The 16,633-nt window shown below is 42.2% G+C and overlaps 1 protein-coding gene across 1 annotated transcript in view; it reads left to right on the top strand.

Annotated features, from left to right (window-relative positions):
• tars3 (threonyl-tRNA synthetase 3) overlaps positions 1 to 16,633 on the top strand; it is a 30,798-nt gene that overhangs the window by 11,911 nt on the left and 2,254 nt on the right. The window contains exons 10-18 of the mRNA XM_079496535.1: positions 3,645 to 3,743; positions 8,266 to 8,432; positions 8,966 to 9,128; positions 9,372 to 9,509; positions 10,579 to 10,656; positions 10,757 to 10,857; positions 13,699 to 13,803; positions 14,224 to 14,296; positions 14,989 to 15,103. Of these exons, the coding sequence (XP_079352661.1) occupies positions 3,645 to 3,743; positions 8,266 to 8,432; positions 8,966 to 9,128; positions 9,372 to 9,509; positions 10,579 to 10,656; positions 10,757 to 10,857; positions 13,699 to 13,803; positions 14,224 to 14,296; positions 14,989 to 15,103 (1,039 nt within the window). The remainder of the gene's footprint in view (positions 1 to 3,644; positions 3,744 to 8,265; positions 8,433 to 8,965; positions 9,129 to 9,371; positions 9,510 to 10,578; positions 10,657 to 10,756; positions 10,858 to 13,698; positions 13,804 to 14,223; positions 14,297 to 14,988; positions 15,104 to 16,633) is intronic.

Below are 16,633 nucleotides of genomic sequence, written 5' to 3'. Positions count from 1 at the left end.
AAGGAAATGCAACTCCCGGCTATGCATGATGGCATAGGTGTCTGTAGTACTCTCTCTGAATGAGAGATATACTCATTCAGAGAGATACTTTTAACTTGACTTCAGTTCTATAAGCTGTAAAACTGTATTCACTCTAATTAACCAATACATCATTATTTTGCTATGATTCCATGCTGTCATAGAAAGAAAAAGAAACACAATGACAGTCATTCTAATAAAAGTATAGTGACCTTTTGCCTTTCAATAATTGAAAGGCAACACAACAGACTACACTAGAGTGACATACATTAGGATATTTGCTATTGTGATATCACATAAGTGTTATATAAAAATATAAAGATCGGATCGGGAAAGATCGGTATGTCTCAAACTCAAATGATCGGAATCCCTACTAAACAGGCTTTTTGTTGGTGATACAAATATCACTTGGAAGACTGTTCCATACTACAATATCGACTTGTCAGACAGTAAAGTCGAAGTTGAGTCGATGCATCGTTTTATGACGGGGGGGGGGGGGGGGGGGGGTTGGGGGGTGGAGGTGCGTGCTAGGGTTTAATATTTTCCCGGATTTGGCTCATTTTAATTCCCGGGCTCCCGTCAGGAAAAAAAAGAAAAAAAGTGCCCACCAAAATGAATGTTGAGAATGTGATCATCCCGCTTTGTACTTTATGAAAAGTCCGATTGGGTGTTAAAATAGCCAGCACGGCCAGTAAATGGTAAATGGTAAATGGTGCATTTATATAGCGCCTTTATCCAAGGCGCTTTACATAGATTGTGCATTACATTCACCCATTCACACACACATTCATACACCGATTGCGGCGGAAGCCATGCAAGGTACCAACCAGCACATCGGGAGCAATTTGGGGTTCAGTGGACAAGGACACTTCGACATGTAGCCAGGAGGAGCCGGGATTCGAACCGCCGACCCATGGATCATTGGACGACCTGCTCTACCTCTTGAGCCACAGCCGCCCCAGTGCACAACATTATTATATTGGGGGGGAGAGAGAGGGGGGGAGAGAGAGAGAGAGACGCTGCGTGCTGGTGGTTATTATAAAACAAATTGTAGCCTACTCATCTTTGTTTGTGTTCCATTTCACGTTATTGCTGAGTGACGCAGTCACGCACACATGCAGGCAAAAGCAAAAAGGGGTTTAGAAGTGACAATGTCCATCACGGGGAAAGGAAACTCCTCCTCGCTCCGTCGGTAAAACACACAATTCTCACAGAGTGACTGATTAGGCTACTAATGATTGACAGGTGCAGCAGCTTTGGGAGCGTGCCTGAAGAAGTGTATATAAACTCTATATCTGGTTAATTGCGGGAGGATGCAGGATTCGCGGAGTCCCGCTGATTTTATCTTGACCGCCCTTGCCCGCCCGCAGTTAGGCCTATTTAAATACCCCCCGCACCGCCAACATTTACGTTGGGTCCCGCTGGCTCCCGTTCCCGTTGCAGCCCTCGAGTGTGATCCATAATTCCATATAAATATCATCAAACATGTTTGAAAATGATGGGAGGGTTCAGATTGGACATTTGACCACTCATAGATCAGGGGAAAGAACGTCCAATGTGTGCAAACTCCTTTAGTGTAATTTATAACAAGAAAAAAAAAAACCTCCGGGACGACGGGTCCCGAAGCCATTTCCCGGGCGGGAAATTGCGTGCCCTGTACCCGGGAGGCCCGGGATCCCGGTATTAAACCCTAGTGCGCACGCTCAAATATGGAGCATGTCAAACAAAGCAGTGCGCAACAGCAGCGCAGCGCAGCGGCCCGAGAACACAATACAAAATAGTCAAATATAACATTAACACTAGTGGCAGTCAGCAGCCTGACCTTCAGAACACAATATAGAGGACATAGGTCTATATATTAACATTACAGCAGCCAGCAGCAGTTTGGCACATCATCAGATCAGAATACAATCTGCATTACCTTCCACGTTCACAACGTGAACCTTCTCCTCCTCCTTCAACAACTCGATAATGTTCTCATGTTACTTATTTTCTGAGCCATGCAAATAAACAACAACCCGCACTGACCGGAGACAGAGATTCATGCATCCCGCCGCTCCTGCGCGCAAAGCTAAACCAGAAACAGGACAGTCATTGCACGGATGTAGCCTCGGAAACCCAGACGTTTTATTTCCAGCACGGAGGTGGGGGTGGGGGGGTATCGTTTGAGGATAAAGTTTGCGCGCGTCTACCTGTTACTTCTCTGACACAGCGCAGTTCAAAGTCAGCCAGTCAATAGTGGGACACCTGCTGCAGTTAGGTTCTTAATTAGCGGCCCATTCTGAATGCAATGCAAACTAATAGGCGAGTGCGCTCCGGTGCGGTATGCAAAGGGAAAGAATTACTTCTGTCCATGACAATAATCAATGCTACAGTTTGAATTCTGTACACACGCACACAGAGCAAAAAAAAAAAAGATATGGGGAAAACAATTGATTTTTTTAACTTTCGACTTCTCCTAATCAGAATCGACTGATTTTTTTTAACTTCCGACTTCTCCTAATCTGAATCGACTTTTGTTAATGACATTGATAAATCGATGCATCGATTTCTTTTGTGAATGCCCTACTGTATACCACTTTTATCTTACTGCACAGATATAGCGCCTGCAATGTGGCGTCTACGTACATTATGTCTCTGGTTTGACACCGGTTGAGGGTGCGAGGCCTCCACTTATCACTCCACTGATGACATGTGATTAATTAATTGACTCAGCTGGTTGCCCAGGCTGAATCTGTTGTCACCATGGGAGCTCTGATTCAAATGCTTTCCATCACCCCCCAAACCAAGGCCTCCTTTGGTGAAAGCCCGTAAGGAGGGCCATGTTCTTTTAACCCATTTTGGATTGAGGCAGCTTCTAAAAAGACTTCTAAATCCTGACCTAAGTTTTCTGAAAAACTTCAAATATTTATATAGCAGCATCAAATATTTAACATTTTTGAATACTGTACAGAACCCCAAGAGGGGTTCCCGTCTAGGAGGGTTATAACACCAAAAGGGGTTCCCGCCCCACATGGAACCATGTCATATTAGGCAAAAATAGCAGCTCTACAAGCTCAAGTGTCGTGATACGTTGTGAGCTTGCCTTGTAGAGCAGCTATTTTCAACTCAGAGATTTGATGTAGAGTTAAAACAAGTAAGGAGCCTACTAGTATAGATCCTGGGGGACCCCAGTCAACAAAGTATCGTTTATAGGGTTTGAGTGGTTAAAGATGGTTCTCTGGCACAGCCCCAAGCCAACAATAGTCATTTCTGTTAGATTTCAATTAGTGATTTGTACCTTTTTATTATAACCACAGCAGTGGTTCTCAAAGTGGGGTCCAGGGACCACCAGGGTTCTTTAGGGGGTTTCTAAATGGACCACCTAGTGAGGGAAGAAGGCTCAAAGTCATGAGTCACATTTGGACACAACACACAACGCTGTTGTGAGGACATGGATTGCATACCAGACCAGACGTGTGTGCGTGCGTGTGAAGTACTGCGAACCTTCTGGCCTGTCAGTTCAGCTGATATTTGTACAGTGAGTACGCGTGTTGATTAGGTGGCTCCCCCGCTGTGTGGAGAGGAGTTTGTGGACACTTTGTATCTGTGAAGTCATTAACACGTCCTTCTGTCTCTGTCCACAGGATCAAGAACTGTTCTTCTTCCATGATCTCAGCCCCGGAAGCTGCTTCTTCCTGCCACGGGGAGCCTACATCTACAACACCCTCACAGAGTTCATCAGGGTAGGACTGCTTGACTACACAACCCTTAACGCATGAGTAGGACTGCTTGATTACACAACCCTGCCTTAACACATGAGTTCACAGGGGCATAGGAAGCAGGAGGGGGGGAACATGTTCCCTCCAATAATAAACAGGGGTACCCCTGCTGGCCCGGGCCACCGGCGTGGTGGTTCAGGCACCCTAGACTGCAATGCCAGCCTGACAGCGTGTCGCAGGTTTGAATCCCAATCCTGATGACCTTTGCTGCGTGTCACTTCCCATCTCTCTCCCCATTTCCAGTCAGTCTACTGTCCTATCAATAAAGCCATAAAAGCCCCAAAAGAGGTGTCAACTAGTCATTTATGTGTGCTAATTTGATTGGAAGGTAATGTAATGTAATTGCCGGAAATGTATCCTCCAAACTATTTATTTTCAGGATTCCAATTTAAGATATATTTTTTGGCCTTCACCTTTTGTCTTTCTTATTGATAGAGGGATAGATGAAAGTAGTCTTGACAGGAAACGGGGAGAGAGTTTAGGGGGGGGGGGGGGGGGGGGGGGGGTGGGTGACACGCAGTTAAGGCCGTCGGGATCGTGAGTCGAACCCGCGGCACACTGCCAGACTTGACCACCAGCCAAGGTGCCCAGACAGCTACGCCAGCCGCCCGGGACCAGGATTCCAATTTAAAAGCAGCAAAAGTAGCAGATCTACAAGCTCAAAATGTGCCACGCCGCGTTTCGAGCTTGCGGATCTGCTACTTTTGACGCTCTTGTGTGATGCTGTAGTAAAATCAAGTAGGGCATTAATTTACGATTTTTACGACGGCAACGATATTATACATTTTCATGTAATATCGTACTTTTTTTTTAAGTGGTGCAACCACTTCCTTAAGTGACTATGTGTGTGTGTGGGTGGGTGGGTGGCTGGCTGGATGCCTGGGTGTCTGGGTGTGAGCACGAAAACAGCATGGTTGTGGTTAAACTCTAAAAGGACACAGATGCCTTCACAGTTGTAATGGGTTAACAACGATTTCAGCCATATGTTTTTAAAATTGACAATGTAATCAAGAAAGCGAGGATTGCACTTTTTTTTTGTTAAACTTGACATTTAAGACAAGAGCATGCAAGTCATTTAGTAAACCCGGATACACAACTTGTGCAGTCTGAATGGCTGGATAAGTGATTATTTTACCACCTACTCTGTACTCAGGACTCATGGAGGGTCCAGACAGTGCCACACTTTAAACCACATTTGTCACAGCCACAGTCACATTTGATGATCAAGTCCTCAAGGACCCTAACCCTGTGTTTAACATGGACCAGTACATCTTGACAGACTTTGTGGTTTGTCGTGGAGCAATATTATATATGATAAAACTTTGTTTGTAGAATGACCCAAGGAAATACAAAATCTGTTAAGAGGATAAAACCAGAAAAAAGCACTAAGACTTATAAGGGTCCTCCAAGACATACAGATATACATTTCTATGCAAAATAAAATAAATCATATTCACTGTTATATACACTGAAAAAGTGTACATTATAGAAAACCTGTGTGAAGTGAGGGGCACTCTTATCATCGTACATCATCATGACGTAACATGTCGATTTGCTCGTCCACATATGACGTAAATTCTCCATTCATTGTCAATGGGAATTTAATGTTTGTGTAAGACGAAAATCTACACTAATGGATAAGATATTTTGTTGGGCGTTTTGTCTTTATTGATAGGGTACAGTAATTAGACAGGCTTTATACATTTTAGATTTTGATTACTCTCAATAATTCAACATAAAAAAAACATATCAATTTAAATGTATTTAATTGTGGAACCACCTACATACATTCTTAAAAATAGTCTGTACAGGGGGGAATTAAAAAACAAAAAAAAAGTATCTTTATTCAAAGGTAAAAGTCTGTTTCGGTAGTGACAAATGTTGGGAGAGGAAAGAGATTCCAATAAATTATTAAAATACAATATGATAATTGAGTGTGCCTTTACTAAATATGTGTCCCTTAGATCTGGTGCAACATGAATATGGTAAAAGTTTTTCCAAAATAGCTTACAAATTTCACACAATTTCCAACTATGAATTTGAACCAATTCAGTAGAATGGCCCATATATATATATATACACACACACACACACACACACACACACACACACACTCACACACTGTATAGTGTGTGTGTGTGTATATATATATATATATATATAAGGAGGTGAAAAAAAGGAAACCAAAATAAGCATCACCCACCAAAACCCTGCTTAAGTCATCCAACGAACAGTACAGTACAGACAACAGAAATGTGCATGACAATCTAGTGTCAACCACTAGGAAGGCAAGGAAGTGCTGTGGTTGACCCCACTTGGCAGCCATTTCGCTTATAGTTTTCCTTCAGTGGGCCAACAAGTCAAACAAACTACACACCAGAAAACACTCACTCCTGTCAGCTGCGCACAGCCCCGCAATACAACATGGGGAAATTGACAGGTCTGAAGTCTCGACATGTGCTGCTGGCTACAACACATATGAAACGAATGTGTGTGACTGTGCCCTTAGGTCAGCCTTATGCGGCCTGCAGTGTTTTTTTAGTTTTTTTCCCTGCCTTTGTTTTTAACCTGAACCGGCAAACTAAGACTGACAGAGTGACATACTCTTTTAAATGTTTTTTTTTTTTGTGGCTTTCGCCTTTATTTTATATTTTTTATGGAGGGACAGACAGTAGGCTGACAGGAAATGGGGAGAGAGATGGGGACATGCAATAAAGGTCGTCGGGATCGGGAATCGAACCCGTGGCACACTGCCAGACTGGATCACCAGCCAAGGTGCCTGGACCACTGAGCCACGGCCCAGGCCAGAGTGACAGACTCACGGGAGCGAATACATAGTCCACACACCCCGTGGAGGCGTGGACAAGATAATCAATTGTTGGTGTTGCAGCCCTGAACTGTTGATAGACTTGTCTGACCTGTCTACATTATTGCTGATTGCTGTGAGTGCAGAGTCGGACCATGTTGAAAGGACATCCTGGGCCTTCTATTTATTTGATCAGCCCAAAACATTGTGTTTATTGTCATGATTTGTCACAACAAGAGTTGGCTTTGTCCGCGGCGTAAACATCTTTAAATAAATACTTCTCTGGTATTCTTTGGGAGCCATTTGAACAAGAACCCCTTTAGAATCTATTAAAGGGCCTCTTGTTCAAATGGCTCAGATATAACCTTGCTGCAGTGACTCACATGTTTTTCCCAGACATTTTCTTTTGTTCCTCACAGTAATGTACCTACTCATAGCCAGAGACATAAAAGGGCCGCAATAAGAATCTTGAATTGCTTTTCTCAGAAGAGGAATTTCAACCATAAGAAAACAAGTGCATCACGTGGTACCACGCTTGGTGGTACGCCCTTTTGTTAAACTGAGGTTTGAGACGAATGTCCCTTGGGAGCCACCAAGTTTAAAGACAACAGACTGTCCTCGTACAGTGTAATTGATGCACTGAGGAAGCCACATGCCAAAACACATTTTTTTCTGGTGTGGCCAAAAATAAAGTTTTTTTTCTATACTCACTTCTATTTACTTACAGTAGTTGGAATTTGCAATTATAATTATTTTTAATTGAAGTACAAAATGTACTACGTTTAAAAGTCATTCCGTGTTCGCATGGGGAATTTCCATAGAAACGTTACATGGAAATTTCCATATTTTCCTTTGAGTTGCTTACAAGTCGGTATGTAGCTCTTGGCAGATCCTACCATACTGAATGACTGCCATCATAGGACCTAAGCCTCATACAGCGACAGGGTCTTGACTTGTACCACCCCGACTGATTTTCATGGGAGAAAATGGTAAATGGTGCATTTATTATAGCGCCTTTATCCAAGGCACTTTACATTGTGCATTACCCATTCACACACACATTCATACACCAATGGCGGAGGAAACCATAGAAGACAATTTACAATTTAGGCATTTAGCAGACGCTAAATGCCTAAATCGCTCTTAATCCAGAGCGATTTACATTAAGCAATAACAAAAGCATGGCATACATCACATATATAAAAAAGTAGTTATCATGAATCATGTGTAAACTAAGAACGTAACAGTGGAGTATCTATGTAAACTATACATGATACTATACTATATAATATATTATACATGTGTACTATGACTACATAAAATGCAATTCTAGAGCTGTCTACGTAACAAGCTATAAGTCTGTTTAAAATACTATCTAAGTCTACATAATGTGCTATCTAAGGGGCTAGGCTAGGGCAAGTGCTACGGGCCATGGTGGAGTCTGAAGAGGTGGGTTTTCAGACTACGGCGGAAGTCTGAAAACCCACCTTTTCAGACTCCACCATGGCCCGTAGCACTTGCCCTAGCCTAGGCACCAACCTGCTCATCGGTAGCAATTAGGGGTTCAGAGTCTTGCTCAAGGACACTTCGACACACATTCAGGGGGAGCCTGGGATCGAACTGGGAACCTTCCGGTTCCCATCAGGCGCTTTTGTCTGAAACGTCTGTCTCTCTCCTCAGGAGGAGTACTGTAGACGAGGTTTCCAGGAAGTGGCCACCCCCAACATCTATAACAGTACGCTGTGGGAGACGTCGGGCCACTGGCAGCACTACAGCGAGAACATCTTCTCCTTCCCTGTGGAGGATGACATCTTTGCACTGAAGCCAATGAACTGCCCCGGACACTGGTACATTAACCCATTTTGACCGATTGTTAACACAATTTGTGCCCAAGACGTCTCCAGATGTCCTAGGAATTATAATAAATGGCTTCTAAACAGTTTTCTGAAAAACCTCATGTTTCTATGTCAGTGATCAACTTCTTTCATGTCAAGGATCCCCAGGATTATCTGTATTTGGCTGCAGACCCCCATCTGAAAATATGTAGTTCCAGGGACCCCCCCCAGAAGCAAAGATTTGAGTTAAAACGTTCGCTCTGAAATAATATTCAAAGAGTTGCGCCACATTTTCACAAATCTTCGAAAATGGCAGTTATACAAGCTCATAGTGTGGCACTCGGTGCATATTTCAATGTATAATACATTGTATTGTGCCAGTTTAACCACTTCCAATCCCTCATCTCTATTTTGTGAATGTCATTATTGTCTATATTGTTTAAATGAATAACCTTTCCTGTCGACTGTGAACTGAGAATTATAATAACCCCCCTCTTTATCTTTAACCCCCCCCCCCTTCTTTATCTACTCTTTCTCTGTGTCAGTCTGATGTTCAGCCACAGACCTCGGTCGTGGAGGGAGCTTCCTCTGAGGCTGGCAGACTTTGGAGTCCTCCACAGAAACGAACTGTCTGGAACCTTAACTGGCCTGACCAGAGTGCGGCGCTTCCAGCAAGATGATGCCCACATCTTCTGCACAATGGATCAGGTGACTCAGACTGTACCGCTGTAAATCTACATAACTCCTACTGCACCATGGATCAGGTGACTGTACCACTGTAAAGCTAATGTTCATAACTCCTACTCCTCTTGTGACCTGAAGTACTACTGGGTTTCACACTGCAGTTTTCAGGCAATATTTACTCTGAACTGAGATTCCTAGGTTTCTGACCCCTCTCTCTCTCTCTCTCTCTCTCTCGTCCCCCCGTACCTCCCCTCTTGTGTCCTACAGATTGAGTCTGAGATGAAAGGCTGTCTCGACTTCCTGCGCTGCGTCTACCATGTGTTTGGCTTCTCCTTCCAGCTTCACCTGTCCACTCGCCCAGAAAAGTACCTCGGTGACATTGCTGTGTGGGATCAGGCTGAGAAGGTACTGTAGTACACAGTTTAATCAGGTTCCAACACCAGCCAAAAATCATTCTTTTTAAAATTATGTTAACCCATTAAAACGGGGAAGCATCTGTCATTTTAGATTTTAGCTATATACAGTATATATATATATATATATATATATATATATGGGGTCTGTGGACAAATGCATATCATTTTGGGGTCCTTGGCACAAAAGAAGTTTGAGAGCTTAGTTTAGAAAACATTTGTAGAATCAGCCTCAGGTCTTAATGGGTTAACAGTAACACTCAAACATACTGTACTGTTCATGAGAGCACACACACAGAACTCTTTAGCGGCCACCAGTACATTTCTGTTCTGCAGTGGTCTACACATCAATGATGCGTCCCCGTTTTTACTACCCCGTTTCGCACCAGTAAGAGGAGGGAGGGGCGGGATGCAAGGCGACGGCCCTAGTTACATGAAAACTCCTACATTTGATCATCCATTTATTCCATGAGATTAGACCGACCATAAGAGTATTTTATGGTTTTATCCAGAATGAAAACATTCTCTGAGGTAAATTTCCCATAATAGCCTATAGCCACTATATTGTTTTACTTAATATGCTACTGGCTGTATTCTTCTTGGAAAAATATAAAAAGATACTCTTATGGAAAGACTATATTATTTTACTTATATTGACTGTTGTGAATTAGCAAACTGGACATTGTGACTGAATGTTTTGTGTTGGGCTTATGTTTTCGCCGAAGTTTTTATTTGTGTTGTTTCAGTCATAAGCGCAGCTCCGTTTAGTTGTGCTTCACGTTCCACAGCCGTCTGCCTTGACTTCTGTGTGTGCTGACTGCGGCGGGCCCGGTGTGGGATAGCCCCTCCCTCCCCTCACTGGTGCGAAACGGGGTAGTAAAAACGGGGAAGCATTAATGACTTGTGCTTGATTTGTTTGTTTCCCAACTTGCATTTGATCCTCAGGAAATTGCTTGCAAACAAACAAATTCAAGCACCTGTGTGTGACTGAAGTAGCTACTTCATAGTCCCACACAGGTACTTGAATCAGATTTAAATTATTTATTTCTCCTCTGTGGCAGCAACTGGAGAACAGCTTGAATGAGTTTGGGGAGCCATGGAAACTCAACCCAGGAGATGGTGCTTTTTATGGACCCAAGGTCTGTGTGATTTCTCTGTATTTCCTCTCCCTTAAATTAAAATATATTCAAATCAGTGAGCGGGCTCAGCCAGCTAAACATAATACATGCTGTTTTTCAGATTGACATTAAGATCAAAGATGCGATTGGACGCTACCATCAGTGTGCAACTATTCAGCTGGACTTCCAGCTTCCAATCCGCTTCAATCTGACATTTGTGGGGTGAGTCAGCCCTAATCAAACCAATGAAACCATTGACACGTTATTATGGGAAAATGTTAATATTCCAGACCGGGTGAAGTGTACAATTTATTGAAGAACATTCAAGCATAAAAACAGAATAACAGCAGAATAATCCCAGAACTCCTGGCCTTCTGACCTGGGCTGGCATCTTGCATCTACACTGAGATTCTCTCCCTAAATGGTGATAAATATGAACTGGATGTACTACTACATGATATTACATTATATCATAATGCTTACTGGTTAACTTAAGAACGTCCATGTATGTATACCAGTGTATTTACTAAAACAGATATTGCTAACGAAGAGTTTAGGTTTAGCAGTCCATGGGCGATGTCAGATGGGACAGTTGCAGTCAAGTCAAACTAGCACTTTGGGTTTTGGTGTGAGAGAATTCATTTAGAATATGTTGTTCTACAAGGTTGAGCATAAGTAGTATAAATACACATTTGACAGTCTATACTGTAAATATTGCTACTACAATGTGCAGTGCAGAGTGTGTGTGTGTGTGTGTGTGGTCTCTGACTGACATTACGTTATGAAGTTGTTTTTTACAATTGAGTGGGTTATACAGCTTTAGAATGCTCCACTTGGAAAAACATCCTTCATGTTGCAGCTTGGTAAAGGAAACTGCTTCAGTATCCAAGCAGTTTTGTCCATTCTGTGTCTGTTTTATCACTGTTATGTGAAGTTGTGTTTCGTTCGCCCAACCGACTTCTAACCAACTTCAAATTCATCACACTTGCACACCACCCAAGGGAGTGAAACATCGAGTTGGTCAGATAGGCGGTTGTCCAGAACTGCCAGAAAAGATGCGCCAATTGATTGCCATGGCAACCCCAGTCTAAGGTTTCCAGTTTGCACTCTTCAGACATTCTCCACGTTTACCACTGCACAAAGACTTAATCCAAAATAGCCGAGCACCATATGGCCATATACTGATAACATGGGCTTAAAAGGGACAAGGACAAGACAGATATATCCGTATGGGCATAAAAGACAAGTACACAGACAGACGGTTACTCTGACAACAGTTATAAGGGGAATTGCATAACAGGGTTGGGTATGCATTCCCTATTTGCATTGCAGGTCTAGTACAGGTAATTAAGCCTTGCAGAACCATGTGGCTTCTCCTCTTAGTGTATGCGTGAGGCGGCTTGATGTACAAGTTCATCCCCTAGCCTGGACATGACACTAGTACAGTGTATGTCGCAGGGACTCCCAATCCAACCCCTGATGCTGAGTGCCAAGCAGGGATGCATTGGCTCTCGTTTCCATAGTCTTTAGTATGACCCAGCCAGGGAATCAAACCCCAACCACCAATCTCAGGGCGGACACACCACAGGTCACTGAGCTGGTTAGTCATACAGGTACAAGCAGCAAAATCTATCATCCACAGCTGTCCCTACAGGATAATGTAACAATAGACACTGACGTGGTTCTGAACTCCTCTGATTTCAGTAATAGACAACAATATCTGTTGCTTTTGAATAATAATTATATAATATATAATGTATAATTATATGAAGAATCATGACATCATGATGATGAGTATAGGAAGTTGTTAGTTGTACATACTGTACTTAATTAATGTTGCTATAATTTTGGCCTACGAATGTACACTGAATATGTTGCACATTCAAACCTACTGTAGTTATGCTTGCAATACTCTGGAAGCTTCTGTACTTTTAACTATGAAATTAAATGTATCTTGATGCTATTAGTATATGTGTTTATACAGAGCTTGGGTGAGTTTGCCAGGGTGGACCACTTCCACCTCCTGATATCAAAATGTACTGTATGATTTCTGAATGTTTGGGTAGGGCAGATTTACAGTAGCTGTTCAAGCACTGATTTCCAAAATGTATAACATATTTATTGTTTATGAGAATGCTGAATTGTCTTTACATTACATTCTGCAACCAGTAGGTGCTATGGCATTAAACTATAATCACCACCTATACAGGTCGCAGAAGTCTGACTTGGATGATCTGATCAAAAGGTTGACAACCTCCCACTACAAAATAAATCCGGTAGATGATACCTCCAGAGGGCTTAGCTGTAAGATTCGGAACCACCCCTGCCTATTATATACACTTACTTACTTATGTACTTGCACCACCTACAGTACGTAAGCACACACTAGTCTCAGCATCAATTACATTATGCTGACACTGTGCTCGGTGTGCTGCTGACACCTCACTTATACAATATACACAGCCCAAAACATCTCATCCAATGGTGACTAACTGAGGATGTCTCATCCAGTGGTGACTAAATTATTACTATTCTCACTTTTCTTTTCCAAACTAGTCCATGTCATCAAAATCCTCTGTTCCCTGTTTTGGCTCCTGTTTGGCCCATGTTTTGGCTGTGGAAAAGCCTTCCACAAGCCGAGGAAACTAATCATGTAATCGACATGCTTTGTTATTTTTCATCCTTAAATGGTAAATGGTGCATTTATCCAAAGTGCGTTACATAGATGCTCTACCGGCCGCTCTACCCCTGAGCCACTGTCTTATTGTTTCTGCCATTCTACTTTATATAGAGGGTGGTGAGTGGCAGATCGAGTGGCAAAGTGAGTGACAAAGTGAATTTTAGGTTTTTTAAAGTCATTTAATGCAATCAGATTAGACGGATGTATGGGCTGTGAAGGCTAGAAAGTAGTTTTTTGCCACTCAGTAGGCATTCCCACATAACCTCCGGGTATGATGATGATGTCACGCGCATACCCTCTATTGTAAAACTCTTTATATCCTATTGTTTTGAGAGTTGTTGTATAAGTAAAGGCTTACATTTAGTTTTGTTTATGTCTTGTAGGAAGGATGGAGATGACAAGGCAAGACCAGTTATTATCCATCGTGCCATCCTGGGCTCAGTGGAAAGGATGATTGCCATTCTCACGGAGAACTATGCCGGGAAATGGTGAGGCGTCAACTTGTCAGTACTGAAGTCTGTTATCGTCGCTTTAGGGCAGAAACCTCTTATCTCCAAATTCTAACCTTTTTTTTTTTTTTTTATCATACTACAGCGTCACTCAAAAACATCAAAAAGCTAAATCAATGTGATCTCTTACTTTTTTAGTAAGGCAACACTTGAGATAAAATATCACATTTTCAAGGGTGATTTGAAGCAACAAAATCATTGAATTCTGAGGTTTCAAACATAATAAACATAAAATAAAATAGTTTAAAGCAATTGGAATAAATAAAATCCCACAATTTGAGAATACTTCTTTGCTCCCTAGAGGGAAATTCGTAGAAGCAAAAGCATTTTTTTTTTACTGAATGTTCACTTCAGACTAACCAATTTTCCACTCACCATTGTATTGTGTTCTTCCCCAAGGCCGCTGTGGCTGTCGCCACGTCAAGTGATGGTTGTACCTGTCAACCCGTCTTTTGAAGAGTATGCCAAGATGGTAAATACCTCTCCATTTTATATTGTCTGTCGGGCAGAATTTCCATATTTTTACTTTTTGGGTTTGCTCGTAAATTATGGTCTACTAACTCTACTTGATACGAAAATAGCAGATCTACAAGGTTGAAACGCTGTGCGAAGCGATGCGTTTTGAGCTTGTCGATCTGCTATTTTATGAATTTGAATCCTGAAAAGTAGAGGTTTTGGACATAAGAGGTTTTCACCCGACAGCGACAATCTGATTGTATTGTAGAGAGATATGTAGAGACTGTCTGTTGTATGTCTTGTTTTATTGCCTTAGTTAATTACATTGCTTGTGTTCTCTGGTTGGGTTTTGAACCTTCTAGGTCAGCACTACAGTTACTGTGCATTAGTGGTGAAGAAGAAGAAAATCATTATGTGATTAAACATCTATCATAACACAACTGTCATTTTAGTTGTACCCTGTATTCATGGGTTCGCTTCTATGATAGCATGTTGCGCAAAAAAACCCTACAAAACAAAGTTAGTGAAAATAACCTACAAGCTCCCAATACATCTGCAATGAATTGAGAGGTTCTAGACAAGCTATTTTCCTTTCATATATTTCATACAAATCGCATAATAGGAATCAGGACTTGCACATTCTTTCAGTCGTGAGATTTTATATTGCCTTAATCCATGTGTTTTATGAGTGGTATGTGTTGCTGTCAGTTGTGTAAGCAGTTTGTGGAGGCTGGCTTCATGGCAGATGCTGACTTGGACTCCAGCTGCCTGCTCAACAAGAAAATCCGCAATGCTCAGTTGGCACAGTGCAACTTTATTCTGGGTAAGGAAGATTGTCGCCATTATGCCATTACATGAGCACTGACTGACAGCAATTGGGTCGACTGTAACTACCCACTACAGTCAGGGTCATTCTTTTTTTCAATTTATTTCCAGAACATTCATGATTTATTGTCTCCACCAGGCCGAAGGCATGGGGAGAGAGTATGTTTTGCACTCCGTCCGTTCAAGGTTCAAGTTTATTTAGTGTCCCCGAAGGGCAAATTGGGTTGCAGCATAGACGGTACATTAAACAATGAAACAGTACAAATAAACAAACGGTTCACTTGGCAGATACCAAAGTACAAAGGTGCACATAACCATTAAAGTGCAGGTGTTAAAGTGCTATGCGATAGGTCATAGAAAGTGCGTGTGCATAGACATTAGGCACGAGACCAATACAGTAAAAAGTAAAAGTGCTTATCATAAGATTATCTCCTAGATCTACCCACAGCAGCATTTAGTGTGCAAATAGAGACAGGGACAAAGGAATGTTTGTGCCTGTTTTTGAGTGGTGTAAACCACTCCTACAACTGGCTTTTGTGTGCATAAAAAAATGAGCATGGTTGCTATGTTCAAAATAATTTCTGACGTAATTAAATCACACCCGGGTGAACTGGATGACCGTAGCAACCGTGCTCATTTTTTCTGCACAAAAAAAGCCAGTTGTGAAATCACATCCGGGTGTGATTTCATTACGTCAGATCAGAGCTGATCAGGCTATATAATACCTTAGCTTATATAATACCTCACATCGGACAAAAACTCCAGCTGAATCAACCTTACACCACTCAGTTCACACGGGTGTGATTTTTTTTTGTGGCACAGGGGGCTCGCAAGCGAAGGCCGGATGGGAGAAGGATGTATTCTCCGTGTAGTGGTTGAGCAGCATCAGATCGGATACACAGGGCTTTGTTAAGCACCTGTTTCTTAAAGATCTGGTCTAGGCTGTTCATTTGTGAGCCAATTATTTTACAATTTTCCCTAGGGAATTCTTGTCTCTGATGCAGAGATTACCATACCAACAGATAATCGAGAAAGAAATGACGGACTCGATGTAGGCACTGTAAAACAGTTTCATCAGAGTCTTGTCGACATTGAACTTAGCCAATTTCCTTAGACAGTACAGGCGTTGTTGACCTTTTTTATACATCACTCACATCAGTATTTAGGTCGAATTTCAGCTTGTCATCAATAATTGTGCCTAGATATTTGTAGCTGGGTACAATATCTACAGTCTGTCCATTGACACTCTTCTGGGGGGATTGTGGGGAACGTCTAAAATCTATGTATGTAGCTGTATGGTATTAAATGCTGAGGAAAAATCAATAAAGAGCAGCCTGGCATGGGTTTTACTACCTTCAAGGTGTTTGTGCAGGAGATTAAGTAAGGTGGCAAGTGCATCTTGAACACCCCTTCCAGCCCTATACGCAGACTGGAGGGGGTCCAGTAGGCACTCAGTTTTTGCCACGAGCTCGGAGCTCCGTGTCTGTGTCCGTCCATCTGTTACCAGCTAATCTCCGGCACCGTTAAC

This window comes from Electrona antarctica (assembly GCF_951216825.1).
Source record: "Electrona antarctica genome assembly, chromosome: 3".
Lineage (NCBI taxonomy): Eukaryota > Metazoa > Chordata > Actinopteri > Myctophiformes > Myctophidae > Electrona > Electrona antarctica.
This window is presented reverse-complemented; position numbering and strand designations above follow the sequence as displayed.